Raw genomic sequence first — 26,592 nt, 5'->3', positions numbered from 1 at the left:
AAGAAAGTGAAATTCCAGCCGGACATGTGTAGATAATTAATTTTGGGAGCAAGTTGTATCTCAAGTATATAGGGTTTGAATTTTCTGTTTGAAGTAAAATCATTATTCTATCTACAGACAAGGCTCTAATGTGTACTTGCTGAAGAAATATCATCCAAAACACACTTCAGAACAGGTGAATTTGAAGTAAACAGAGAAGCTGGACACCCATGAGATGTTAGGGCAGGGAAAGCTATAAATTATCAACACCAAAGTGCCTAAAGAGAAAGGAAGGCTTTAAAGGACAAGTGTCACAAGGGCTCTGGGATCACTTGGAGTTATTTGTTGGACTGAGAGCAAGGTTTTGAGATCTCAGGGTTCTGAGGAAGAGATCACAGCATGGAAAGAACAGGGTCAGCACTGAGGACATCCTGGTGGTCCCACTCATAGGAAGGGATGATCACAGCTCCTGTGGTTTTTTAAGGCATGCCCTAAAGTTCAAAAGCCTCTTGTCTGGAGCTGCTCCTCTTCTCTTGCCCTCCTGATGTGAGTGAGAAACCTTTTAGCCCTCGGGCAGGTCCTTCAAAGGTCTTTCAGGAGCACAAGCTGCAAACAGGACCTGGGCCATTGCTTGTCTGAGCAAGCTGAAGGATCCATGTGATTTTTAACCACACAACTGCATTCTCCTGTGCTTGATAAAACTATTTGTTCTCAGAAAACCCCTAACAATGGAGCAGAGGCCAGATGCTTATTCCTAATAGCACTGGTTTATGCTACAAGCTTTTAGTTATCCCTCAAGGCTTGATGCCTTCAGTGGTTTGGTTTCTCTAAAATGCCACTGGAAATTGTCACACATGAAATTAGTGTCAGTTATTGTCTATTTAAAACTGAAAGTGCCTCAGTGGTGTATGTATATGGCTTACAAGTTTAAAGCATTTTAAACCCTGTAACCTATTAAATACAGAACAGTTTTGTAGCATGAGAACCACTTTGTGTTTTACAGCTAAGGGAAACAGATGAATAAAAAACACCAGTGGCAGAGCTGGTGGGAAAACTCTCAAGTGTTGAACATCAGGGCACCTTCAAGGACCCTGATTTTTTAACCTCAGCTCATATGGCTTCTATTATTTTTTGCATTTCACTTTTTTATCAGTGGCTTTAATATTAAAAGATGTTATCCTTGGTGAACTTCTGTTCAGCAAATGTGCTTTCTGCCTTTAATCTGTTACATGCAATCCAGAGCTTCCAAGGTTACTGCCAAGTTATAAACCCCTGTGAAAATGGGCAAAACAACCAAAATGAGCCAAAAGGAGACCCAAGATCAGTTTCCCTCACCCCAGTTTTGTTGTCAGGGAGCATAAGGACTGATGTGAACTCAATGGCCTAAATGGAATATTTGGAAGTTCTGCCTTTTGGGAACACAGCTAATCTCCAGCATCCCTGCCAGCTAATGCTGCTGGCTACATGTGGCATTTGTGGGTGAGAATGAGTTTTTGGTGCTACTTTTTATTAAACTGGAAAAAAAAAGAGATCAGCTCCAGTCTAATGCAAGCTGCTTCCCATCCAAGTATCTGAGCAGGCAGAGCAATGGGATATTTGGGGTTGGGTGACAAGGGATATTGTTTTGTTTGTCCATCCAAACTCTGTGGCAGTGACCTGGCTGTGATATCTGCTCCTGATTGTGAATTCAGCCCTGATTCATTAGGCAGCCACAGGAGGCTGCAAAACATCCCTGGAAGTGCTCATGGTGCTTTTTCTTTTCCTTTTCTTTCCCACATCGTTTCAGACACATTTCTAAAACTTGATGAACTAAAAATAGTAATAACAACCCAGATGAAAGTTCATGATCTTAACTGAGATCTGGTTTAGGTTTTAGGCTTTGTTAAAAATCTGCAAATCAAAACCTGCATATTTGTGGGTTTGCAGTGACCTCACTGTGAAATCCTGGCTGCCAGGTCAGCACCCAGAGCCCTGTGACCCTCCTGCAGGGCCACTGCCACCCTTCCCCAGCCCTCCACACCCCACACCATTAAACCTCGGGAAAATTTGGTACTTACAGGTCTAGCACAGGAGTTGAGGATTTCAGTTATGCTTCTGTATGTTTGGGTCTTCAGTTTTGATTGGAATTCTTTATTCTGCCAATATGCTGCTCACACAGCGTGATACCAAGTGTTCTCACTTCTGAAAGTCTTTGTAGCTGGAGTATGAATTTATTGTCTCTGAAAACAGAGTTGATCTTAAATTAGGATGCTTTCAGCTTTGCCAACCTGAAGCTCATAAAGTAATTAATGCACTTATTTAGTGAGTCTTTGTTGTCATTATCTGTAGATGGGTCCCAAAATGACTTTACTCCCTACTAGAGCAATAAGTCTTCCCTTGTACTTCTGTGAACATCTGCAGTCCCACAGGAAAAGATTCTGCACAATTACAGCGATGCCTTTTTCCAGGAAATATCTGCAAATCGTGTCAGTCAATCAATAAACAAAACTCCCTCTTGTTTTTATCTTTGGTTCTTGTAAATGCTACGGTCAAAGCACTGCCTCTATTGGAAACTTCTTTTACAAGTGCTGTAAGAGTTTGGGAAATGTGTCAAACATCCCGAGCAGCTGCTGAGCAGAGCCCTGCGATCCCTGTGTGCTTTGGCACCGGGGGGATGCACAGGAGCAGCGAGTGAGTGGAGGAGCAGGGCTTTGAAGTCTGCCTGGTGATGTTATATTATTCTTGGCTCTCTGCACTCTGGAAAATCCACTGCAGCGAGTTCTCAGCGCTGCTGCAGCTCACGGCTTTTCTGGAGGCTGGGGAAGGGTGGTTTTAGCATTACACTCGCCTATGAAACACCTCGGTCGTTTTGCTGCTGAGATTATGTTATTTTATTCAATTCCCATTAGGTTTTTCCTTTTATGATTGGAGCAGTTTCCCAGTTTGTTTCTTGGGGTGTTTCGTGCTTTCACCACAATGCTGATGAGTCCCCTCCTGCATTTGCAGTAGGGTTTTGTAATGACTAAATCACAGCTGAATTTTCTGCTTTGTAATTGGATTCACCTACACCTCACACTTGAAAAATAGAATTACTTCACCTTCTATTGCATCTTCCACCTACAGCTGAAAAAGCTCTTTACAACCTGTAATGTACTCAAGCTCAAAAGACAAAACCGCAGTTCTGGGGCACTTAATAATTGGAATATGGGATGTTTTCATGGTTATGTGATTGGTGGTCTCTGAGGGATGGATGGGAGTCAGTGAACTCTGGGTAAGGAAAGTGCTGCGCTACAATAACTCTTTGTGAGACAACAGCCACCTGTGCTTGTGCACCAGGACTGTCTGGAAGGCACCACCACTCTCTGAGCGGCCAAGTGACAACAACTGGGCTAAGCTGTTATCTCAAACTCACCCCAGTGTTCTCCCTGAAGCCAAGAGAAAAACAACAGTAGGGAAGATTCAGGGAAGGGGCAGTGGCAGGAGAGAGGGACATGAGATGATTTAAGACACAGGAAAATGCTTTTCTCTCAAGGCAGACTTGAAAACCCATAGGGCTGTTCAGGAGAGTCTGAGTCTCCCTCCAGCTGCATCCCAAAGAGTCATCCCCCTCTGGTACAAATCGTGTAGTTTGCACTCTTAACTAGAAGAGCATGTTGAGTCCAAAGTGCCAAATTCTGCTTGCCAAATATTGCTACAGATCTAGAGGGTTTTTTTCTTCTTCTGTTTCAAAGTTTTGGGTTGCTACTTCACGGCTTGGTAATGTTTTCCTACATGCACACTGGCATTCCCATTTGTGTCCTTCTTCTTATTATTGTTTGTTATTATTAGTGTTCCTGTTGTTATTTCAGTGAATGCCTCACAGCTGCATTTTCCTAATCTTTAAATTGTAGCGCAACATTTTTGAACCCATTACCTTATCTCCCCTCATGGCTTGAATGAAGTATTTCCTTCAGAGCTTTCTTTATACCTCCATGTCTGAAAACACTCCCATGGCTCAAAGTCCAAACCAAGCTGTAGACAAACAGTTCATCTCAAACTGACCTTTGGTTGTACTTCAAGACAAGTAGAAACAATAAAGGACAAAGGAATTCTCATGGACTTTTAAATTATGGTGTGCCTTTGGTGTGGGCACAATGCATGGATTCATTCAAAATTTGTAGCAGAACCCAATTTTATTTTTATTTTGCAAAGATTCAAACTTTTTAAAGAGCTTCACAACCTTATCAAGTATTCTTGCAAATGAGTCTCATGTCATGTGAGCAAAGGGTGTTGAAGCAGGCTCTGAAATACTACTGATCCAAATTGATGCTCTTCTCTCTTAATTTGGATGTTTTTGTCTTGTTGTGCACATTAAAGGGATGTGAGGGTTTTTTCCTGGACTACTGTCAATTTAAAATTAATATTATTATTGATAATATGCACTAAGATTGGAAAAGAGCCCAGTTGTTCTCCGTGTGGGCATTAATCATAGTCAGAAGGGGTTCAGCACCTGCTGCTTTGACTTGTGATCTTCCAGTGGGAGCAGTTGCTGCATTTCTGCCTTTCTGCAGCTCAGGGAAGTTTGCTCAGAAGGGGTTAAAGAACTGGCACTGGCAGGATTACATGGAGCTCACAGGTGAGAAGAAAAGGAAGGAAAATAGGAGCAAGAGCAGGAATGGATATGCAGGAGGAGTTAAAAGCTTCTCCTTGAGTTTGTAAATAAAGTATTTCTGTAGTTCACCGAGGTCTAATTTATTATTTTCTTTTCCAGAAGCAGTAGGGGCAGAAGAGCACTGAAAAGCTGTTCCTAGGCCTTTAGGGAAAAGGGAATGTTTAAAAAAGCAATAGACTAATGCCAGGAAGGTGCCAATGCTTGCAATGGGTCTGAATATCCCAGAGCCCCCATGAGGGACAGTGGGGAGCTGCTGGGGCACTAATTTAATGTACTTGTGCACTGTCTCCAGTCACACGAGGCTGGATTTATTCCCTCTTTTTTTCAATCATCAGAGTTTTGGGGCCTCAAGTACTGAGATTTTAGAAAGAAAAAAGCTCCATACAGAGGCTCACAGAAAATAATTTATTGAAACACTCCTAAAATGGTTTTATCATCCTCTGGTTTACTACTTGAAAGACAAACGGGAGTTTAAATATAGGACAGATATAAATTCACGTAGCAGAAAAGTTGCTTCACCTTCTTCTACTGATTGATTTGAGAATTCTCTTCTGTCACTGCCTGTTTTCCTTCTTGACACAGAAGTCACCCTGTTGGCCTGCAGGAGATGCTGAGCCATGAGCAGAGGGCACATTTTACTGTCTGACAACAGAAAATCTATGAGGCAGCACTTGACTGAGGAAACAGGATTGTGAGCGTGTCACAAGCATTGACAGGACTGCTCTGGCTCTGCAGCATCTGCCCTGGTCTCCTTTGCTGGTTTCACAGCAAGAGGTGATGGCCAGGTGTCCCCAGGAGCTCCTGGTGCTTCACAGCACAGCCAGCTCACTTCCATGGCCTTGCTTGGTGTGTGTCAGACACGCTCGTTCCATCCTGCTCTCCCTGGCAGCGCCCCCAGCTCCTCTTGCACACCAGAGCATCATGCTCCTGGGAGATGCAGCATCTCCTCAGAGTCTGGGGCTGTTTCTGAAGGATCTTTGCAGCTGCTGAAGGCACCAGAGGTGCACAACAGGGTTTAATTGCCCGTGCAGCAGCACCTCTCCAAGCACGTGCTCCAGACAGCCAAAGCCCCAGAAATTTGATGCTCCATGTGAAGAACACAATGTTCACCTGGTGCTTGCTGCCAAGACTTGAAGGATGATTTTTAAGACCAGGGCAGCCTATAAACTCACACATTAGGCTGAGTCACTGTTCTGGCAGGATAGGTCTAATTTCTCTTTATATAAACTTATCTCCAAAGTACTTTATCATCCAGCAACTGCTCCAACACAACAGCCTCTGAATGGCTGAGCATTGCAGAAGCAATTATTTACATCAGGTGGGGGAAATAACTCTGTGGTAGGTCTTCCAAGGCAATGAAGCAAACCCAGATATTTTATTTTTGTGCTTTGTTTTAGTACTCAACTCCCCTTTGGATGATTCAGATCTCTCAGTTTTCCATGCCAATTTGTCTTATCCTTCCCAAGAGCATTGGGTCAGCTCATGCAGCTTTTCATAAAGGCCCCATCTCTTCCACAAACACACACGCACTGACACCACTCAGAAATGGCCCCTGGTAAACAAGAATGGTAATTGCTGGTAATTATAGGCTACGAGGAGGAGGGAGGCACTTAAAAGAAGCTGCAGACTTTGGAAGACAACAATTTGTAGCTGGATTAAGCTGGAATAAACCCAGGTCCCAGGAGTGAAAAGACAGCATTTCTAAGCCTAAAGCAACACTTGTCTGCCAGTTAGCTTGGAGTGTGCAGTGCCCAGTTGTAGTTCCAGGCTCTCTGGAAGCATTTAACAACCAAACATTAAGGGGACAGGAGCTTAACCCTTACATGCTGGAGGCCTGAGTTCTTTAGAATTTTCTACCTGAATGTATGAGTCTAGGAGGGTGTTTAATAGTTTTTTAACCTAAACATAATAAAAATTCTTTTTCTGTAGTATCTCATGAGCATCACTTGCTTAAAAAGCTACTTCAACAGTTAAAAGAATTAAGCTGAAATTCTTGGATTTCACTGGAAGGGCATCCTGTCCCTATCCATCAAGGTCTTGTTGCCAACAGTTTTGCCGGAGATTTTGTTCTGAAGAGTGATGGATGGGCAAATGTTTGTTAAAGTGTTTATTGGAGACTTTTCTAACTCCAAGAGCACATTGGCCACGATGCTTATCTTGACAGACATGGGAGAGTGGCCATGCAGGACAGGTATATTGTGATTTTGGGCTGTGAATGCTTTGCAGAACTTTTCTCTCCTGGGGTGTTGGTATTTCCAGACATGAGGGGATTGCCAGAGGTCAGAGTTTTGAAGAAATTAATCCCTGTTTTGGACTATCCCAGAGTCTTTATGTCAAACAGCACAGACAGTTTGCAGCACATGGTTTGTGCACTTGGGTAGTTTTTCCTATTCCCCCTTTTCTGGCTACGAATGCAAAGAGCAGATGCAGGTTTTACAGAAAAGTGCTCACAGGAAAAAAATTGTCCTCACAAGACCTGGGCAAACTTTAGAGGGGGCTGGAAAGTTATTGGCTTCATCAGCATAACTCAGGACTGTTAGGTAAATATACACAGCAGAAGCATACTTAAAAATTGTTTTTCTCTGCTGATCCCTGTGTAGAACTCCCTTGCAGGAGCTGATGCCATCAGGGATTGTGGAAGGAAAATACTCTGTTCAAGGCTGGGTTTTAGCAGAGCTTCAGGGAGCTTGGTGCTTCAAAGGTGAACTGCAGGACAAGGGTATGTAGGGTGTGAAGGGGAAGATGCTGGGGAGTCCATCAGGATCGTTTTTAGGTGCCTTTGATGCTACAGAAAATACTCATGGAACTGCATCCTCAGGTTCTAGTTGTACTCTCCCAGAGCATTCTTTAGGGCATGCAAACAGATTAAAGATTTGGCAGGGTCTTTCTATAATAATAATTTTTTCTATATGGAGTATTCAGTGTCTCTTTTTAAGTATTCACTTTCTAAGAAAACACATGCAGCAGAAAAAAAAATCATTTCAGGCTTAACATATTTTGGGTTGTTTTTCAGTTGTTGCAATTACATTTTCTGAAGTTTTCCTTTAAAAATGCCAAGCAGATTAGTCTAGCTAGCTGCTTTCCCAGCCTAGCAGCCTCTTGCAGGGTTAAAGTAAAAAAGCAACAATTGCTAGATCTTTTAATTTCTGGGCCTCACTGAACGTGCTGCCTGTTAACCCCTGAGGACTGCTGAAACATTTGTGCTCTGCAGGCCCGTGGCCAAGCTTAGCATGCCACAGATGAAGTAATGCCATACCTGTCCATCTGTTTGGCCTATTGCTTTACAATATTTGGAATAAAAATTAAATTTCATCTCATTTTCTCTGACATTGTTTAGAAATAGACTGTTCTGACGTGTCAGAATGAAATGCAAATCACCCCTTTAGCAAACCAAAGTGTGATTTCTGACTGATATTTTGCAAGCCCTGACTGTTATGATTGCTACCCAGTTGTATATCCTCCCCTTCCTCCAGCAGAAAATGTAATGGAAAACGTAACCCTGACAATTACATACAGATGGCACCATCCCATGATTTCAGCTCTGTGTGGTGGCTTAGATTTCTGTGCTACAACTGGTGCAAATTAAATTGTAGTCATCCCCTGCACATGGATTATATTGTATCTGCAGCAGCAGTGAGAGCTGCACATCTGCTGGGTGAGAGGCCGTGCTGGCAATATTCAATTTATTTGCTTGGGACACATTGCAAGTGCCAGTGAGGGCCCAGGGATGCAGCTGAATTTGCTGGAGACTGTATGAAATGTCTCGGATCACCCCAGCCAGGATTTATCATCTCTGTGTGCTGACAGAGCAGGCTGGGGTGTCATTTTTAATTCATCTTCTCCCATGCTGAGAACAGCAGCCTTTTCCAACTGGAGTTATGGGATCTGTTTGGGATCATTATAATTCAGGGGGGGAGAGGTTGGGTTTGTCAAAGCAGAGGAGGGCAAGGAAGGAAACAAAAGTCTGCACCCTGCCCACCTTTGAAAATCAGTTTTCTCTCCTTTTCTGTCTCTCAAATTCTTAATTTTCCTTTGAAAAAGCATCAGAATAAGGAAGGCTGTGGTGTCCCTGAGCCACACACGGGGTCCAGCTCAGCTCCAGTGGCAGCCACTATGGCCAACACTGCTGTCACTTGTCCTTCCCTACACCTGGCACGGTTCTGCAGCCTCAGGAGATTTGGTCTTCAGCTGAACTGGGTGAGAAGATCTTTGAGAGGCAAATTGAAATGATTTCAGGGCTTGTCAGAAGAGTCAAAACATCAGCAGTAGAGCTTTATCCACTGGTGTTCCCAGGGCTCTTGCTGGAGGGATTCAGCTAATTAAAATGACTTTTACCTACATTTTCCTTTACTGCTTCAGGTGGTTATAAGAACCTTCATTTAATGTCCCCAGCTATTCTAATGTGTAAACCAGATGCTCTGTTCCACTCTGAAGTGGCAGCATTTCAACAGTGGATCAAATGATCCTCCTGCATAAGATCTGTTACTGGCTTGTGCCTTCGAAGATTGTGGCAAGAATTTTAATGAAAAGTCTAAGAATAACATGAAATTTTTAGATTATAAGACTTTGTGCAGTATGAAGTGCTGTTTTTATTTGATTCTACCTTCTTTCCATTCCATGGGTACGTGTGTGTTTATGTGTGCATATATATCTCAATAAATTAAATTAGGAGCTCTTTCTAAAAAGACCTGGCTGTGTGATTCATGCAGGGGAAAAGGGACAATACCAAACATGTGAGTTGTTACTGTAAGATTATGAGCCCAGTCTTATTCCCAGGGAAATTGGTTTAAAGCAAGGCCTATATCCTTAATGTTTTCTACAGAAAAGCCTGAGACAGTAACCTTAGGAGAATGAAATGTGAAACCCCCGGGGCAATTTAAGTAGGGCCACAGTTGAAAAGCAGCAAGAACAGGTTCCCTTTGTACTTGTCTGAGCTGCACTTGGCATCCCTTGGGGCAAATTGGGAGAATTTCAGCCTTCAGTGTCTACACAATCCCTCATTTTTCAGGAGGGAGGCTGTTACAGAGGAATGCTCTCTGTTCTTGTGAGCCTGGAGTGGAAGGTGATCACTGATTAAAGCAGAAGCTTTTGATTAAATGATGAGGCTACTTTAGTGATTAAACACACACAAAAAAAGGGATTTTGGAGGGTGCTTTCTGCAGGAGCTTGGGTAGCAGCTGAAGTGGAAGGCTCAATGGTGGTTTTGGTGGTTGGGAAGGTGCAGGGCTTGGAAGGGGAAATTATAGTTTCAGGATTATGCCAGTATTCATATGTAAGTGGATCTCTGTTTATTTTTGTTTCCCGAATGCTGTCACAGGCATGTATTGTATTTACCTTTCTGACTGCAGACACACAACGCTGTGTCACTCATCACAGATAAAAGGCTTCAGTGTCCTCGGGTAATTACGGAAGTTTTATTAGCTATGATGAAACAATGATAAAAGGTATCAAGCCTTTGATTCCATCTTTTGGAAGGGAGCCTATTTTTTTTGTCCACATTTTCCTTTTATTGGAGCAATTTTTAAAGGACTGGTAATTTTTTAGGAGTCAAACTACCCATTTTCATGAAGCTTTTACCCACATTCTCAAGGCATTGACTTCTGTAATCACCATAATTAGCATTGCACACAGACCCACTGTTGCAGGATGATTCATTAGTGGGACAGCACTGAAATCTCCTACCCAATACTCTCAGTGCACAGAACCACAGAGGTTTTGTTCACCAGGACAGGAACTCTGGTTTATGTGTAACTCTGCTCTGGTTTGTGTGTGCAATCCCAGCTCTGTGGAACTCCTATAAAATCGTGGAAAAAGGCTGTTCTGCTAACATTTGTTTCCATGTATTTTGCTGAGTTGCTATGCTTGCATTTTTTAGTGTTTACATGCTGCAGGGATGTAAAAAGCATAATGTTATGGGGGAAAGGGCAGGGCTTGCTTCAAATTATCATTGAAAGGAAGAAAAAAATGCAGAGAAATGTCAGGAGATCTTGATGAACATGTTTCTGCGGGAACTGGAAAAAAGACCAAGCCACAAAATTGAGAACTAGATCCAGATTCCATATCCTTCAGCCTCACCCCTAAGGGGATGAGAAATTCAGAGCTGAAATACCACAAGTTTGGATGAAGTTTCTTGACTTCAACCCCTCTCTCCACAGCCTGGTTACACTGATAACCTCCTCAGAAATGTCAGTGGAGCAACACCTCTATCTGGTTGTTGTATCTGAGCACAACAAGAGGGTTTGCAATCAGATTAGGCATAAATGTGAGCTCTTCCTATTTTTTCCATTACGTGAATGCATTGTTTGAAACGAGCAGTTAGGCTAAAAATTACTGAGTTGCCTACAAAAACATTGTGAGATGTTTTCTGTTTTAAATTCAAACTAAAAAAATCATTGAACTTGTTTACACTCTGGCTCTTTAACCGATAAAACATAAATTAGTGGTTGTAAGAGATGGGCAAACATGTCAGCTTTTGGACTGAAAGTTAGAGGGTTTTTAAATCTGAAAAACAAATTCGATTCCAAGCCAAACCAGCCCACAAGCCAATTCCAGAAGCTGCATTTGACTAAATAACCCAGCCTTTTCTCCCAACTATTTAGATAAATGAATATTTATGTCAGAAATCTGTGATACTGATTTTTATTTCTAAATATCTCGATGACATTAAGTGAGAACTAGTTGTAACATGTCTTTGGGTACCACAGAATTTCCCCTTCCTGCATAACAACATTTCAGCTAAAGCAAAAAAAGGAAGTCTTCCTGTGAATTTTAAGATTCACATTAGTGTTGTTATAATAATTAAATGAAAGTGGGGTTTGGTGTCTTGGGTTGGCAAGAAGAGATCAGAGGATGTGCTGAAGCCAGAGGTGCTGGTTCATGACCCAGCTCCAGGCACCTGCTGGGATCCCCATAGTGTGATTAAAGCACAGAGATTGATGCCTTTTGTCCTTCAGTGTTGTACAGAAAATGGTCTGTCCCTGAGCCTTTGGTATTCTGCTGCTTATGCCAGCTGAGACTTGTAGGAGCTTCAGTCATTTAATTTATTATGTAAAACTCTGCTAATATCTTCACAGGCAGAATGTTCTCCTTCCTATTTTCTCTCTTCTGGCTGAATTCCTCTGATAAAATAGAAGTGCAACTGTACAATGATGGGAAGGAAGAACCACATTTCTTACTCAGGGTAGCCAAGACATAAAAGATGAGATAAAGAGACTGAGGAACAAGAATACATCACATCAGCCTGATCCTGGCTGTCTGCCTTGTGCCTTTTATCCTCTTTCACAATGGTACCTGCTTGTCTCTCTCTAAGTAACAAGTTTTATATCATTGATCTGCTGCCAGCTATGACAAAAGAGAGTTTACTTTCTGTAAAGAGAAAGTAACTGTTGAACAGGTAAAATGACATATTTTGGGGGGGAAATGATAGAATTATAGATATAGAAAAATGACAGAGTATTTTTATCATAATTATACACAGCACCAGTTCAGTTGGTTCAGCCATACCTGAGCAGTATAATTGGCTTTCAATAACAATCATGTGTTTACAGCTAATCCTAGTTCAATACCTTGACTTAGGTCAGTTAGTTTATTGATTAGGACTAGGAATATTACAACCTTTGAGTAGAAATCTCATTTATTGCACTGTTTTACTTGGTTCACATGTTGCAATTCATTTAAAAAGACATCTAGTAGATAAGGGTGATATTTAGGTAAATTTAATCTGAGTTCTGCAGAGCTACCTTATTAAATTCAAAAGCAGGAACCCAAAGCTGTCATTGCACCAGAACAGCAGCAGCAACCGAGCTGTGAAACGTGTGAGGATGATAATTGCCTTCAGCCCTCTCCGTACATTCAGTCTTTTGACAGGATTCCCACCAATGTTCTTCTAGTAATGTCCAAAACGTTGTCCTAGTAATGAAAACTACCTGGATTTGTAAGGGGCTTTTTGGTTTTCAGGGCTGCCTGTGCTGGGTTTGTGCTCTGCTGTGGGAAGGGGCTGTGGGACCCAGGGGCAGGAGGAGGCTGCAGGAGGAGGAAGGTGCTGGAGGAGGCCAGGAGGAGCCGGGGTTGTCCCTCCCAGCCCAGCCAAGAGCCAGGACCGGTTGGTGGGGCACAGGAAAGGACCCGGCTGAAGGTGTTTGGAGACTTAAATCATCACAGCTGCCTTTTTCCACCCGGTTTTGTTCTGCCTCCTCTGAATTCCGACACCTACACAGTGCTCTGTCTTTTCAAAACAATGTTGGAGTTCCTGACATTGAACTCTGCAAACAAGTGTGTTCTCAATTAAGGGAAGAACTTCTCCTGCCCCCCCTGCTCCATCCCAGCCCTGGCTCAGATGTGCCGGCCTCCAGAGGAATCACACCAGCACATTTTTCACAAGGTTTCCCCCTCCCAAAATCCCATTGAATGGCTGTTTCTTATAAACCAATGGAGATAATTTCATGGCTTTTCCCTTTCATGGCCACCCACCTCCTCTTCCCAGCTAGCTTTGATATAAAAAGACAAATCCTTTCCCATTCACATCAAAAGCAGGAGGGTCGCCCTGTGTCACCTACCCTGGGATTTTGACTCAAGCTTATGGAAAAAAATTAATGGAAAGAGCAACTTGGTTTTAACTCCACCACAGTGTGTGTCACCGAGAGTTTTCAGGGTCACTGACAGATCAGTTTCATAGACCAAACAGATAAATAGGCACAAGTTATTCTTTATTATTATTGTTCATAATTTGTTCATGCCATAAGTGTGCTGAGTGCACTGCAGGGATACCAGCCCTTCCTCAGGGATCACAGGGTCTAAGTTGGACATATGTTTTGTATATTTTCAGTGTGTATTCAGGCACCTCCAGCACTGGATAGGCACTTTTAAAAACAAATTTGAAGTAATAACAATAACATGGTGAGTGATAACAACAGGCATGAGGGTGAGAGGAGGACGAGGGTTACAAAAATAAAGATCATGTGAATTGTTTGCTTTATGTCACACATGAGGCTTGGGATCTCTCTGTTTTTCTTTTTCTTTGAATGCTTTTTTCATTCCTTTCTCTTTGGCAAGAAAAGCTGACAGACTTCAGAGGCAGAGGAATTGCTGCTGGAGTGAAGGAGCAGAGGCAAAGAGGCTGCTCCTGCTGATACCTGAGAAACCTCTGGCCTTGCTGCAGGCTGAGGACTGACTTAGAGAAGGGGAAAGAAAGTCTGAACACAATTTCTGCCATCTCTGTTGTTTGAGGCTGTCCCTAGTACAAGGCTTAACTCTAATTTTTTGAGGGTTAAAACTAGGAATACCTTTCTTCGTTCTTATTCCAACTGCCCTTAGCAATAGTGAAAGTTTGTGAATGCAAGAGAAAAACTGAGTGAAGTTCCCAGGACTCAGCACTGATAGTTCAGTGCTCATTCTCAGCACATTCACCTGGTTCTACACATACCTGGTGTCTTTCCCTGAATCTGCTCAGTGCTTGGAGCAACCCCTGCACATGGTGGATGTCTCTAATACACGTTTAGCCTCAGACAACTGCTGGACGCTCTACTCTTCTGAAAGGTTTCATCTTTCTCAGACCCATCCTTGAGCATCCTTCCTGGTGCATGGTACCAGGACCTCTGGGTAAACTCCTGTTTGTTGCTGTTTGCTCCTGTGGGGTCTCTGAAGAGGCTCTGAAGAGCTGTTTACACACTGGAGGATCTGCTAGGAGCACAGGCAAGTCCCAGCTCCACACCACCCTCCCTGCCCCGGCCAGAGGGGACAGCCCAGCACAGATCTGTGTTTATGTCTGCCCTGGCTGCTGGGCCAGCCCTTGGACAGAACCAGGAGTCACTTGGACTCGTGGTGGGAGTCACTGGCTCATACTTTGTCTCAAAAAGTGGGGTGTAAATTTATTACTTTCTTTGACAAGGTTGTCATTACACAAATGCCTTTTTGCCTGTGCCTTACATCCTGCAAAGCCCTTCTATTTCAGTATATTCCCACCACTGCATTCCCAGTGCCAAGATCTGTGCCTGCCAGGAGATGTGGGCTATTTGTGCTTTTGTTTCCAGTTAAGTCTATTTTTTTTCTTCATCAGCACTTGAGAAATGCTGTGGCCTGTAGAGATAGAACACATTTTTCATTTTCTCCATTGTGTGAATGAGTTAGCTGCTAATAAAGCCAATTCCTTTATCAGATGTTGTTTGCAAAAATATTTGTTACACATGCTGGAACTAATTTTTTTATCAGTTATTTGCTTCATGTGGGGATTACAATGGGCTGTGCTTCATCTGATAACTTTTGCAGCTTATTAGATGTGAATTTACTAGCTGTGAACAGTTGAATAATATAAAACTCACAGAAGAAACAAGCTGCACCATCACTAGTGTAACGATCTCTCTTAAATTAGCTCTGGCCGAAGTTCATATTTCACAATCCACTAAATAGCTTTCTTATGGATCATAAGATGAAGATACTCTGAGTGAGGCAACTGAGTTTGTAATAGCTTTGGTATAAGGTGAACACTTTCTAACAGATCATGACATTATCAAAGTGCTATTTGAAATTGGCTCCATATGTTGCAGCAATGCTGTGAGATTTCACCCAGAATTTCATTTTCAAATGTTTTCCATTCAAGTTCACTGAGGGTAAATTGGAAACACTTGGGTATATCCCACTTATGGACCTGTTAAGACCCATTTAATTTTAACATGTGGATGTGCAGAGAGAGAGGAAGGAGAGGGGAGAGCTCTAGGATGGGGTGAGCAGGAATGACTCTATCTACTGATGGCTTTGGAAAATCTGAACAGCGTGTGTTGGGTAGGGGTTGCACAAGCTGATTTAAACCCCCCTCACCAGGCATGGCTTGTGTCAAGGATGGGACTTTGCTGTGCAGGGGGTGAGAGAGAGTCACCTTTGGCTCTGCCTGCTGCAGTGGACAGCAGGCACCAAGGAAGAGCCAAGGTAGAGCTGCACTGGAGCTGTGCTGTGGCTGGCAGGCTCTGGGCTGGCTGCAAACCTGCCCTGCCAGAGCAGGATCTGCTCAGGATGCCCTGGGCTGGCTGCAAACCTGCCCTGCCAGAGCAGGATCTGCTCAGGATGCCCTGGGCTGGCTGCAAACCTGCCCTGCCAGAGCAGGATCTGCTCAGGATGCCCTGGGAGTGGGGCTGGGAGTTGCTCGTTTTGCTTTGTCAGGCTCTGCAAGACAAATGTGGTGATCTCAGTATAATTTTTTTTTTTTTTTGTGATGCATCATTGGGTTTAAATTATTTCTTTTCTTTAGAAGAAACTGTATGAGGGACTTTATGTTGCAAAAAAAAGATTCAAGTTTCTTATTTCATCAACGAGAGCAGTTGAGGAAGGGACCAAACTGCTTCAGTGGCCACTGGCTACAGAGATGAGGAATCCAAGAGCTTTGTTACACTTGTAGGCTAATGGCATTCCTTACATGGATATTCTGCATCTGCTCCTAGGAATGGGTATAAGAAATGGGATTTGGTAGCAGTGCTAAAGAGTCTTTTTAGCTATTTGTATAAGGTATTATAAAGTACTTTAATTTGGATCCCAGGGGCTGGACTCAATAATCCTTGTGGGTCCCTTCCAACTCAGGATTCTATGGATCATGATAATTAATTCAATTTAACATGTTATTTGGAATAATGCCTGAAGGGGAAAAGTGCAATTTTCTTACTGCTAGTTCAGTTCTGCATTTACATTTATCTGTGATATTTAATTATGGGCAGAAACACTGACTATTATTTGCATTAAGTATCTTGGTATCCGTCTGGTCCTATTACATATATTTGATTTTTCTGGTGCTGATAGTTGTTTTTGTAGGTTAACCACATTCTCTAAACGTGTGGGTTTTTATCACACTGTTTCTAGCAGGTTTTCAGTGCCAGACAGGACATCTTTTCCCTAAGGGGAAAATGCAGAAGAGAGCTAACTGGGAGATGAGATGCAACAGCTATCACAGCTCCACCACATCACCCAGCAGAAACCACGTCAGGGGAGGTGATTGTACAGCTTGTCCATGGCTGGAAGGGTATGGTTCTCATTTGGAAACTGCTATTCATCTAAAATCTCCAATTCTTCTGCCCTCAGCGTGAGTGTTTCTGAGTTTTGCATCAGAGCCTGGAGTGGAGCCGCACACGTGCGCACCTTTACATCTGGTGTTTTATGGATCGTTTGGAGGAGCTGTTACTAAGCAGCAGCTATATCAGGGCTCCATTTTATAAAGAGGAAGGGCTGTGTTACTCATTTTGTTTCCAAAAAATTCATTTGTTTTGCATTCCCAGAAGGTACTTTTATTCTCCCAGAAAGGTCAAGCAGAAACATTGATGTAAGTCCTGTTTATGGCAATTTTGTTAGATTTCCAGCAACTGCAATGGAACATATTTATAACAAGTGTGTTTCTCTCTAGGGTGATGCCATTAGTCAAAATATGCTTTCTCATATTTCCTCTACATAAACACAAATATGTTTTAAGATTCAAACTCACTGGTCTTGAGGATTCCCACAGCCACATCTCATTAGAGGTTCAGAAGGCTGCACTAGCCATGGTTTCAATTTGGGATGAAAAAGTTTTGTTAGGAGAAAGAACTTCAACCAAACTAGAAGGGTGAAAAACAGGATAATATTCCATGTGTGGGCTGTGGTCCTGAACAACACAGCAAGCCTGAGAAGTCCAGTGCTTTAAACATGCACAATGTGATTTGATGTGCTGGGGATCCAGGTCTGGGCTGGGATTTGTGCCATTTCTATAGCAGCCAGCATCTCACAAACTTCCACTTGGTGTGCTCAGGATCCAGCTGTCATCTGTGGTGCAGTGCAGCCACAGCCTCTGTTCTCTCCAGGTATCCCAAAATAAGTGGGGTCCTAGCAGAAAGTGTAAGGAAGCAAACTGTGCCCTGCTACAAATGTCAGGAACAGACTTGACAAGTAAAACTGATGGCTGGGAAGGAGATCAGGGGTTCAGAAGATCAGGAGTTTGGACTGATATAACCATGGGGATAAAATAAGTGTCATCCTGATTTTTTAATATTTTCTAAAGCCTTCTGACTTTACATTCTTGTAGCAAACTTTCTCACACACTTTCTGAAAATAACTTATTGTTTTTGCATTCCTCCATAGAGGCAGAGAAATTTGATGGACTAGTAGTTTGTCCAGTGTTGTTGGAGAGGTGGCACTTTCACCCTCCAATCCACTGTCACCTTTGGAAAACTATAAATGCTAGAGTCAGAAAATAAACTTCCCTTTCTTTACCTTTACAATAGCAGCAGCATGTGTCATGTTTTCTCATGTCCTGTAGTGACAAATAAGTTCTGTATCTCCACTTCCATCTCATTTCTTCACTCACAGGGCTTCTCTTTCAATAACCCTAGTGTTAATCTGGAAAGGGTCCAGACAGGTAAAAATCAGTCAAGCTGAAATGACATTTTGGATTTCAATGTAATAATGAACTGGCCACAAATTAATTATTGAAAGCAAACCTTCTGTGATGCCTTAGGAGGATGTGTCTGCAGTGTGTGTCAGCTACATTCTTCCATGTACATCTCAGTCTGAACAGAGCCTGGCACAGACACAAAAACTGGGTTTATGGGAATTTTAGAATTCTAGTACCTTGAACTCTACATTTAAATGCAAATCTCACTGATGTATGTGGAACAAAAGGGAATAAAACTGGAAAGTGCAAAACCTCTTTTTTTTCCTCTCCTCCTGCTCCAGTTGAAGAGCAGCTGTTTAAATGCAGAGGCCCCCCTTCCTGGGGTCTACCAGCACATGCATTAACTATTTTTTGGCAGCAATATCTCCAGCTGATCTCCATGTCCTAGGACCTCAGTGAGTTGAAACAGAATTTCAGGCTGAAGTTCCAAGGAACAGCATTAAGGGCGTTGTTATGTATTGCTATGTTAAAAACACTAACTACAATTCAGCAGGAAAAAAGCTGGCAAAACCCTGCCTCCTTTGCTCTGCCAATATTTATGAGCACTCTGGGGGCTCATCGGTGCTGAGAGGGAAGAGTGAAACGAGTGCTTAGATTATGTTCTGAATATTTGGGGCCAAAACTTGTTTTTTTCACACAGCATTTCTAGAAAATTATTTTGTTTTTCCCACAGATTAGAATGGACAATTGAAAATAAGCTGCATTTTTCTCAGGGTCATCAGCCGTCCTTCCCAACACCCATCACATCCCTTGCAGTCACAGTTTAGAGGAGATGGAGCTCGTGTAAGGCAAGAGAAAAGGGACGTGGGCTGTCAAAGGTGGGTTTGACCAGCAGTAGCCACTGCACTATTATTATATCTTTTTGTACATTGAAGGCTAAAAGTGACAATATGAAAGTGTCCTAGTTTTGTGTGAAATGGATTTACTGGAGATTCGTAACAATGAGAACAAAACATTCATCGCTGATGGACTCAGTTGTATCACAGTGAATAGAATTTGCTGAAGCTAAGACAGATCCCATGGTAGCTCAGAAGAGAAAAAATATGTCCTAGAACTAGAGAACAATTTAAATTACACAATACTCACCAAATCTTCTTTAGTATCTCATTAATAGAATAAGAACTGGGGAGAAAAAGTGATGAATAAACAGAGGTGAAGAATTAAATTAAAAACTTTCTGTGCAACTAATTTTCACCAACTTTCTTACAGCTAAAAATAAGTTTAGAAATAAAGCCATGTGGATAATGTGGTCTTTTCTTTTGATTACTTTGGAATCTTCTGATTTGCACCTCATCGATTGTGGATTTCTCTACACCTTATGTTTCTCTACCCCAAAGTCTCTATCAGACAATGAAAGCAAAGAAAATTTATTGGAACTGAAGATAAAATAATAATGAAGAAAATGGATGTTATCTCTAAAATGTAGTAAAAGAAACAATTCATCCATTGGAATACTATGGACAGAACAACAAAGTGTTTGCTAAGCACAGTTGAGAAACACATTCTGAGGTGATTCCCACTAGAAAATGTTTCCCTGTGTGCACCAAAATCATGCTGGGCTCTGACTCTCACTGCTGGGGTGGTTGAACATCATGCAAAGAAAAACAGGGCAAGATTGTCATGATTGACAAGAGATTAAAGGATTAAACAATACTGACTTGGCTAAATGACAACTAAGGATGAGAAAACTTTCTGAAAATGATTGAGGTTGAGCTCTGGAGAGAGAGTAGAACTGCTCAGGGTTTTTCATGGGGCTGCAGGTAGGAAACTGAGAGAAGGAACTTGGTAAAACTGAGAGTAAAACCCTGAACTTTGGTGCAGTTGTTCTGGTTAAGGTGCTACAAGCTCCATCACCAAGTCCTTTATATGTCAATGTTATAAATCTTCTTATGCTGATGTGTGACTTCAGATGTGCAAACTAAATCTAACATTGTTAATAGATATTGTCTTTTGTGTGTCCTTGCTGCTTAGATAGGGCAGAGAGGGAAAAGGTCATGGAATTAACAATTCATCAGCTATAATTTGTTTCTCTTTAGAAGTATATCTTACACATGTAGTAGTAGATTCTTGTGGGCTTTTCCATATGTTTTCTGAGTCAGGAGTGAATATATTATAAATGAAAGCAATAAAAAATTGTTCACAGGACCAGCTAAACTTTTGTGTATCTTGGATCCATAGCTTTAGACAGGCAAATATTTGAATAGATCTTTTTTCCAAAAAATCAACAATTCCAGTGTCCTAGCAACAGTTCCATAGTTGATTACAAATATCAGACTTCCCAGGGTATTGTGGAATTCATTCTAGCAATCCAATTTAATTAATTCTCTCTTCAAACTGATTACCAGAATGACACAGCTTCTAAAGCTTGGAAGAAACCTCAGATGTGAATGAGAGTGGAGCATCCTCCAGGAGATGGGCATGGATCTGTTAAAAAAGGAGTAAGAAAATCCATTGCCAGCAGTGATGGCACTGATTTTAAAAAGCTGCCTAAAGCCAAAGCTTTTTTCTGTTTCATGGTGATGGAGGAGTAGCAGAATGTTTGAGAGATTTCTGCAGCATTTATCATTGTACTAAAGGAATGGACACTGCTGCTCCAGGGGAGACTGTGTCTTGGGAAGTGCAAAACCTGAGAAATCAGCTCAGGAGGTTCAGTTTGTGTTTTACTTCCAGAGGCTGAAGAGCAATGAACTGCTGGAGTCACACCAGCTCTGTTCTGTGGGGCATGGAGGGCGTTATCAGTGTGAAACCCTTTAAAGAAAAAAAGAAAACTTCAGTAAGATAAGGAAAAATTACATAAAAAGGAAAAAACAGTTGCTTTTTCTGTATGAGTGGTTCTGTAGGCAAAAGAACTTGAGTCAAATGCTGAAAATACCTCCCTTGGTTCATTAAGGATGGCTCCTTGTTGCCCTAATTAGTCCAAATGAGGGAGTTCTGAGCCAGGGGCTCATCAGCAGGACCATGGGGTTGGATTTCTGGTGTCCTGATCCTGTGCTGGCTCTTCCTGAGGCTCTGCCAGGTCAGCCCAGTTCTGTGCTACGCTGCCTCGGGCCTGGGCTTTCAGTCACAGAGTGCAGGTTCTCCTCACTGAAATACATTCATGTTTCATTATTTTGCAAAGGACAGTCCTGCAAGGACCACGAGCACTGTTTTCAAGCCCATCCCTTGAGTAGAAACTCCAAGCCACGTTGTTCTCCCGATTTCCTTGAGATTTTTCCTCCTTCAGTGCCTGGGGGATAAAACCAGTAATTTGAAATTTGCATCCATATTATCTGCTGCCTTCCCCATCCATATGCAGCGTCTCCAAGAGCCCAGGGCAAAGATGCCATTATGCTCAGTCACTGCCCAGCCAGGTGCAGTCAGGAGATCTAACAATGTTAATAAAAGGGTTGATGAAGAACAAAAAATAAACAAACCTGCTATTGTGCCTGTAAGAATTGCTGCTACCAGGAAATTAAAAAATTACACGTGGCATATGCTGCCTGGCTGCACTCAGCACTGCTGTTCAACTCCGAAATCGTGGCCACCAGGTACAAAGAAAACCAAGATTTGCAAAGAAAATATCAATTTACAAAAAGTGGTGAGGTTACAAAAGTGTAGTTTTCTTTTCTGCATCTCTGAGGCTGCATATTTATTTTTATGGCTTAAAACTCAACTCTAAGAAATCACATTACTGTGTACATCTCATTCTTGAAAGATGGCCTACACTTAAATTAAAAAAAAAGTTTTTCTGAAGCTTCACCACACTCAGAGGACTACAAGCTCCACAGTGTGTTATTTTAAAAGATAAGGAAATAACAAATTGGCTGGGAGTGTGTTTATCTGCTTTCAAAAGTCTAATGTGAGGGAAAAAGGATATCAGAGAGTGTTTGAAAAATACACAGATTTAAAAAAACTAATTATAGAAGGCAGCTATTTCAGAAACCACACACTGGGTATCCTGCTGTAGTGCTCACAGATGTGGAAGATGGGATCCATGGAGGAACTGAGTCAAAAAGCCCAGATTTCTGTCATTCCACCAGACACTGCTTCCACTTCTGTGGGACCAAAGTCAGGGTTTGCAGCCCTGCAAGTGTTTTGCAGCCCTGGGCTGGTGGAGCCCTGGGACTTTGGAAATGCTCCTGTATTTTTTTTTTTTTGAGAGCTGCACTGATTGAAACCACTGAAAGCAGCATTTTCTCTTGTTTGTGTTCCCCTCGTGGGGTTTTCTGTGCACAGACATTTCAGGGACAGAGGGTGGTGTCGCCCCAGAGGAGTAGCAACCCACATTCACCTGGGACTGGTGGGACTCAACAACCTTAAAGGTCTTTTCCAACCTAAAATCTGTGATTCCAAGGCTTTTAACCACTGTAGCAACTCAAGGTTTTTCCCAGCATTCATCCCATCCGTTCCCTTGAGAGAGTCAAGTGGGACAAGGACACCTTTGGCTGAAAAGAGAGATTTAGGGCATCACAGAGGAACCTCCCTGCATGTAGTTTCTCTCCATATCTCTCCTTCTCTAAGGACACTGTGTGAGGAAGGCCTTTTTGCTTCACAGAGTGAAAGGAAAAAGACTTCTCTAACAGGTCAGTAGAGTCAGTCAGTGCCAAAACTGTGGTTAATCCAATGTCAAATAGCAAATGTCAGTGGGAAAAACTCAGGATTCACTTGGTCACCCCAGGAGAAGAGGAGGGATGATTAAGATAGGCTGGTTGTGGGTCTATAGAATATTTGTGTTAATGTTTTACCTTTAAAAGGCATGAAAAAATTATATCTGCTGTGTTATTAAAGGACGTTATGTAGGGTGCAAAAATTAAGAATTTAGAAGATAGGAAATGTCAGGTTTATGGTATTTCATGGCACTTTTTACCTAAATCTACTTTATAAGTGCATTTGATCAGACCTTTGATCTTTGTGGAGTCTGTGAAGACAATAGCTGTGGGGAAATATTTCAGTTGATATTTGGGCAAGGCTTATACATGTGACAAAACAAGATTATGGTTTTTCATCCCCAGATTTGTCTTTCTGAGACTCTGCTGTCCCTGAGGAGAACGAGCAGCTCTGGAGCTGGATGGAACTGGATGTGGATTGGGATTGTGTGGACTCCAGCACCCTCTAATGGTGCCAGCACTGGCTCCCTGTGCGTCCCTAAATCCTTACAAATCCTTTCAAACCGTGTAATAATGAGAACAATTCTCCTGCAAATGGCCAATTTTTCACTCGGTGGCAATTAACAGTTTTGTGCTATTTTAAACAGCTTTAATTGCAATCTGTGCTGCCAGACCCTGTTGCACACTCCATATATCCTGCCCATATTTCCACATTAAATTAGGATAAAATGTTCTAGTGGGGGATGGGACAAATGAGAAATCAGAGTGAGCAGATGCAGGTGATGACTAAGAGCAAACAACATCCCGTGTGCAGCTTGGCAGGGCTGGTAATTCTGGGTAAGAAAAAAAAAAAAGCTGAGAAATCTGAAGGGAAAAAGTCAATCCACTTTGGTTTAGTATTAATGGGAGGATAATTTTCTAAATCTAACTTTTGTCTGAGAGCTGAAGAGAAAACTGAATGTTCAAACAAAGCTCCACCTGCTTCATTAGAGCTCTGCTGATTTACATGAGTATGTTCATGTAGCAGTTTCCTAATTTACTTTCTCCACTGCAAGGTAGCATCCATGGGTTATGTAGATAAAGGAAAGGTAGGACCATTGTCTGCATGCACAAACTCCTGTGAAATGCAGGAGTCCCAGTACAGAGCTGCAAAATCCTGCTGAAATAACAAAAACGAGCTTTTCCTGGGGTTTCTGGGAAGGTGTTAATGTGTAAATGTGGTGGCTTATCCCACATAGTAGAGAGTTCTTAATGCTTCTAACAAAAATACAACTTGCTCGTAGGTCAGTGCCAATCCTCAGTGCATGATCCAGCAAAGCTTTGCCTGGCTCCTCTGCACGAGCTGGGGTGCAGCAATTCTGATAGAAAGCCCAAATCTGGTATGATAACGTTGAGCATTTTAGATTAGATTTATCTCCTTACCTACAAGTACAGTGTGTGAAAGGCCAAGATGGGATTGAGATAGGGAGGGTTGCTGTGTTTTCCTACAATAAAGGACAAAACGGGCCAGCCCGGGGGCTCACAAGCTTTTTCAGCTCAGCAGGAGCTCAGGAGCCAGCCAAGGTTGGGTTTAGTTCCCATTTTAGCTCATGGATTATCAATCTTCTTGGATCTCTGTCACTGATAAGCAAATCCACATGTAACCTACCCAGACATAAATTTGTCTGACAATTGGGTCACACCTTCATTTTACATGCCCTGGCTTCAGAGTCGTTTGAAAAGTTGGCTGTGCCCAAGATTTGGCTCCCTGCAGTTTGCAGGGCTTGTAGCTGACTTTCCCCACAACTCCAAGGCTCATGCGTTACCAGCTCAAGCAAGATTTGGAAATGAACAGCCGGGAAGTAACTTGTGCAATTTTGGTTTTTGAATCAGAATATAATTTTGAAATGCAGACAGTAACTGCACTGCAAAGACAAACTGCATTTGCCAGTTGTGGCTTTTTTACAGGACAAGACAATTGAGCATTTTCTACCATGAGTGATTTTTTTAAAGCATTTTCTCACAGGAAAGAGCATCTCATTGAAATTGGTACATGTGGGGTTTTATGCAATTGTTGTAAAAACTGGCATTTCTTTCCTGATTTCTACTATTTCCTGATTTATTTTAGCTGGTTTTGGACCAGTGCCAAAGCCATCTTAGCTGCTGTCAGCCTTGGTCTTCAGCTCTTGGGGATGAGTGTTCCCTGGTGCCCAGAGTGCCACTGGTGAGTCACCACCATCTTCCCTTCTTTAATCACCCAACAATAAGGCTCAGTGATGATGAGCCTTATTTAAATTACCCTAAAGCTGCTGGGATTTGGGTTTTTTTCTGCAGTCTGTGGCAGCAGTTTTGAACAGCAGAGTTACACCGTGGCTGCAATCACAGCTTGCTGAACTCTGCAGAAGTGTCCCTGTTGAAGGTTGTGGGAAATGTGTCTTAGCAGGAAACTGTTCATGGTCAGGGTTAAATTCAAAGATAGGGATGTTAGGATAATCCCACTGTTGTAGTTCCTGTGGAGCCCAATCAGGCTGCACACCCAGAGAGGTTTCTCTCTACCTTTACAATTGGCTGAGGGTCAATTTAGATTTAATATTTACTTTGAATAACACGTGCAGTGTTGATTTCTGGAAAGGGCACAAGGTGCCTTATCCCACTTATATCTCACTCCAGCTTTTTCAAATGGGGAGCTACCAGCAACACATCCTAAGAATCACAAGATTTAAGGTCACCTGATTGTTTTGTTTCAAAGAGCTGTATTTAGGAATCTTACCTCAGATGAGCTCATGTTTATATAACTAGTGTCCCCTGGAAGCCCAGGAAAAAAGAATGCTGAGGATGATCCATGTTGGCCTTAGAGCACCTAGAAAAACTGGCTGTTGAACAAAAAGAAAAGTCTTAACTTTATTTGCAGAGGCATTATCTGACACAGTCTGCTCACTTTCGTCTGTTCCCTTGCTGTGTGTTGGGAAGGTGCCTTCCTCATTCACAGGAACATCAGGAAAAACGTCCCATGGATGTGCTGTTCATCCCATCTGTCTCAGGAGAGGAGATTCTGTGAGTTGCTTCAGGGAGTGATCTAACAAGAGTGATTTTTTTAATCTTACTGATTATAAAATGTATTGCTGGCAAGAATACTCCTCCTCAGCACTTACACTGGGGGGAAGGAGGGAAAGCAAGGGGGCACTCACATCTTCTTCTCCTAAATCCTCAAAACTTGGAGTGCATGTGTTCTAAATCCCCTTCCTGAATCTCCTGGGAGGAGGTTTTTCATATGTGTGTAGATATATACACACACACACACACACACACACACACACACACACACACACACACATATATATATATATTTCTAGTTAAGGGTTGCATGCAGCTCAGGCCAATCTGTGTCAATCTGTCTGCAGGGCACTTTTGCTACAGCAGGGGCTGTCCAAAATCTTGGTTAAGTTCAACCACCCATAAAAAAATTAAAACAAGTACCAAAAAGTTCAGGTTTTATATTAAAGGAAGAATTTTGTAGCCTGGAGAAGAGGATAATACTGATTATAAAGCCTGAGCAGGGTAGAGAAGAGGTTAAGACAGCTGTCACCTCAGTAGTGAACAGATTTTTTGAAAAAAAACCAGAAGTTGTAGATCATATCCATCTTAAAATATTGAGAGAACTAAATATGGAATTACAGGTGTGGTCTGAGGATTTGTGGGTGATGTCTTAATTCATTGATCTGGGCAGGAGAAAGGCAAATGTGGTGCCTGTAGCCAAAAAGAGAAAAGGGATGGTAGAGGCAGCACAGTTCTGAGTGTGATCCCATTAAAGGAAGTTTTAGAACAAATTCTGAGGGGAAAAAAACCTTACGGAACAAAGCGGTGACCAGAAAGTGTCACAAATTACACCAGGGGTTTGTCAGAAGAACATTCTGTCAGATAAATTATTCTCTTGATGAGAAAACTAATTTCCTTAGCAGACGTGATAGAGAGGAGTTAATTACCCGGAGCTGCAGCTCAAATCACTGAGAGTGGGA

At 42.2% G+C, this 26,592-nt stretch overlaps 1 protein-coding gene and 1 long non-coding RNA gene across 5 annotated transcripts in view; one reads left to right on the top strand and one right to left on the bottom strand.

Annotated features, from left to right (window-relative positions):
• Positions 1-4,443, bottom strand: part of LOC146763302 (uncharacterized) — a 40,828-nt gene extending 36,385 nt beyond the window's left edge. Inside the window, exon 1 of the long non-coding RNA XR_014952534.1 lies at positions 2,037-4,443. This is a non-coding gene — a long non-coding RNA (uncharacterized LOC146763302). The remainder of the gene's footprint in view (positions 1-2,036) is intronic.
• ZDHHC15 (zDHHC palmitoyltransferase 15) overlaps positions 1-26,592 on the top strand; it is a 189,200-nt gene that overhangs the window by 140,968 nt on the left and 21,640 nt on the right. For 3 of the 4 annotated variants that reach the window (XM_085571022.1, XM_085571023.1, XM_085571024.1), the window contains 3 exons: positions 18,685-18,829; positions 23,003-24,800; positions 25,547-25,630. In XM_085571022.1, coding sequence (XP_085427148.1) covers positions 25,591-25,630 — 40 coding nt within the window. In that variant the 5' untranslated portion in view covers positions 18,685-18,829; positions 23,003-24,800; positions 25,547-25,590. Of the gene's footprint in view, positions 1-15,646; positions 18,830-23,002; positions 24,801-25,546; positions 25,631-26,592 lie in introns of those variants that run through there. The other variant, XM_085571025.1, reaches the window with a different exon arrangement.

The sequence above is a fragment of the Lonchura striata genome, chromosome 4A, assembly GCF_050655825.1.
Source record: "Lonchura striata isolate lonStrDom1 chromosome 4A, ASM5065582v1, whole genome shotgun sequence".
In the NCBI taxonomy this organism is placed as follows: Eukaryota; Metazoa; Chordata; class Aves; order Passeriformes; family Estrildidae; genus Lonchura; species Lonchura striata.
This window is presented reverse-complemented; position numbering and strand designations above follow the sequence as displayed.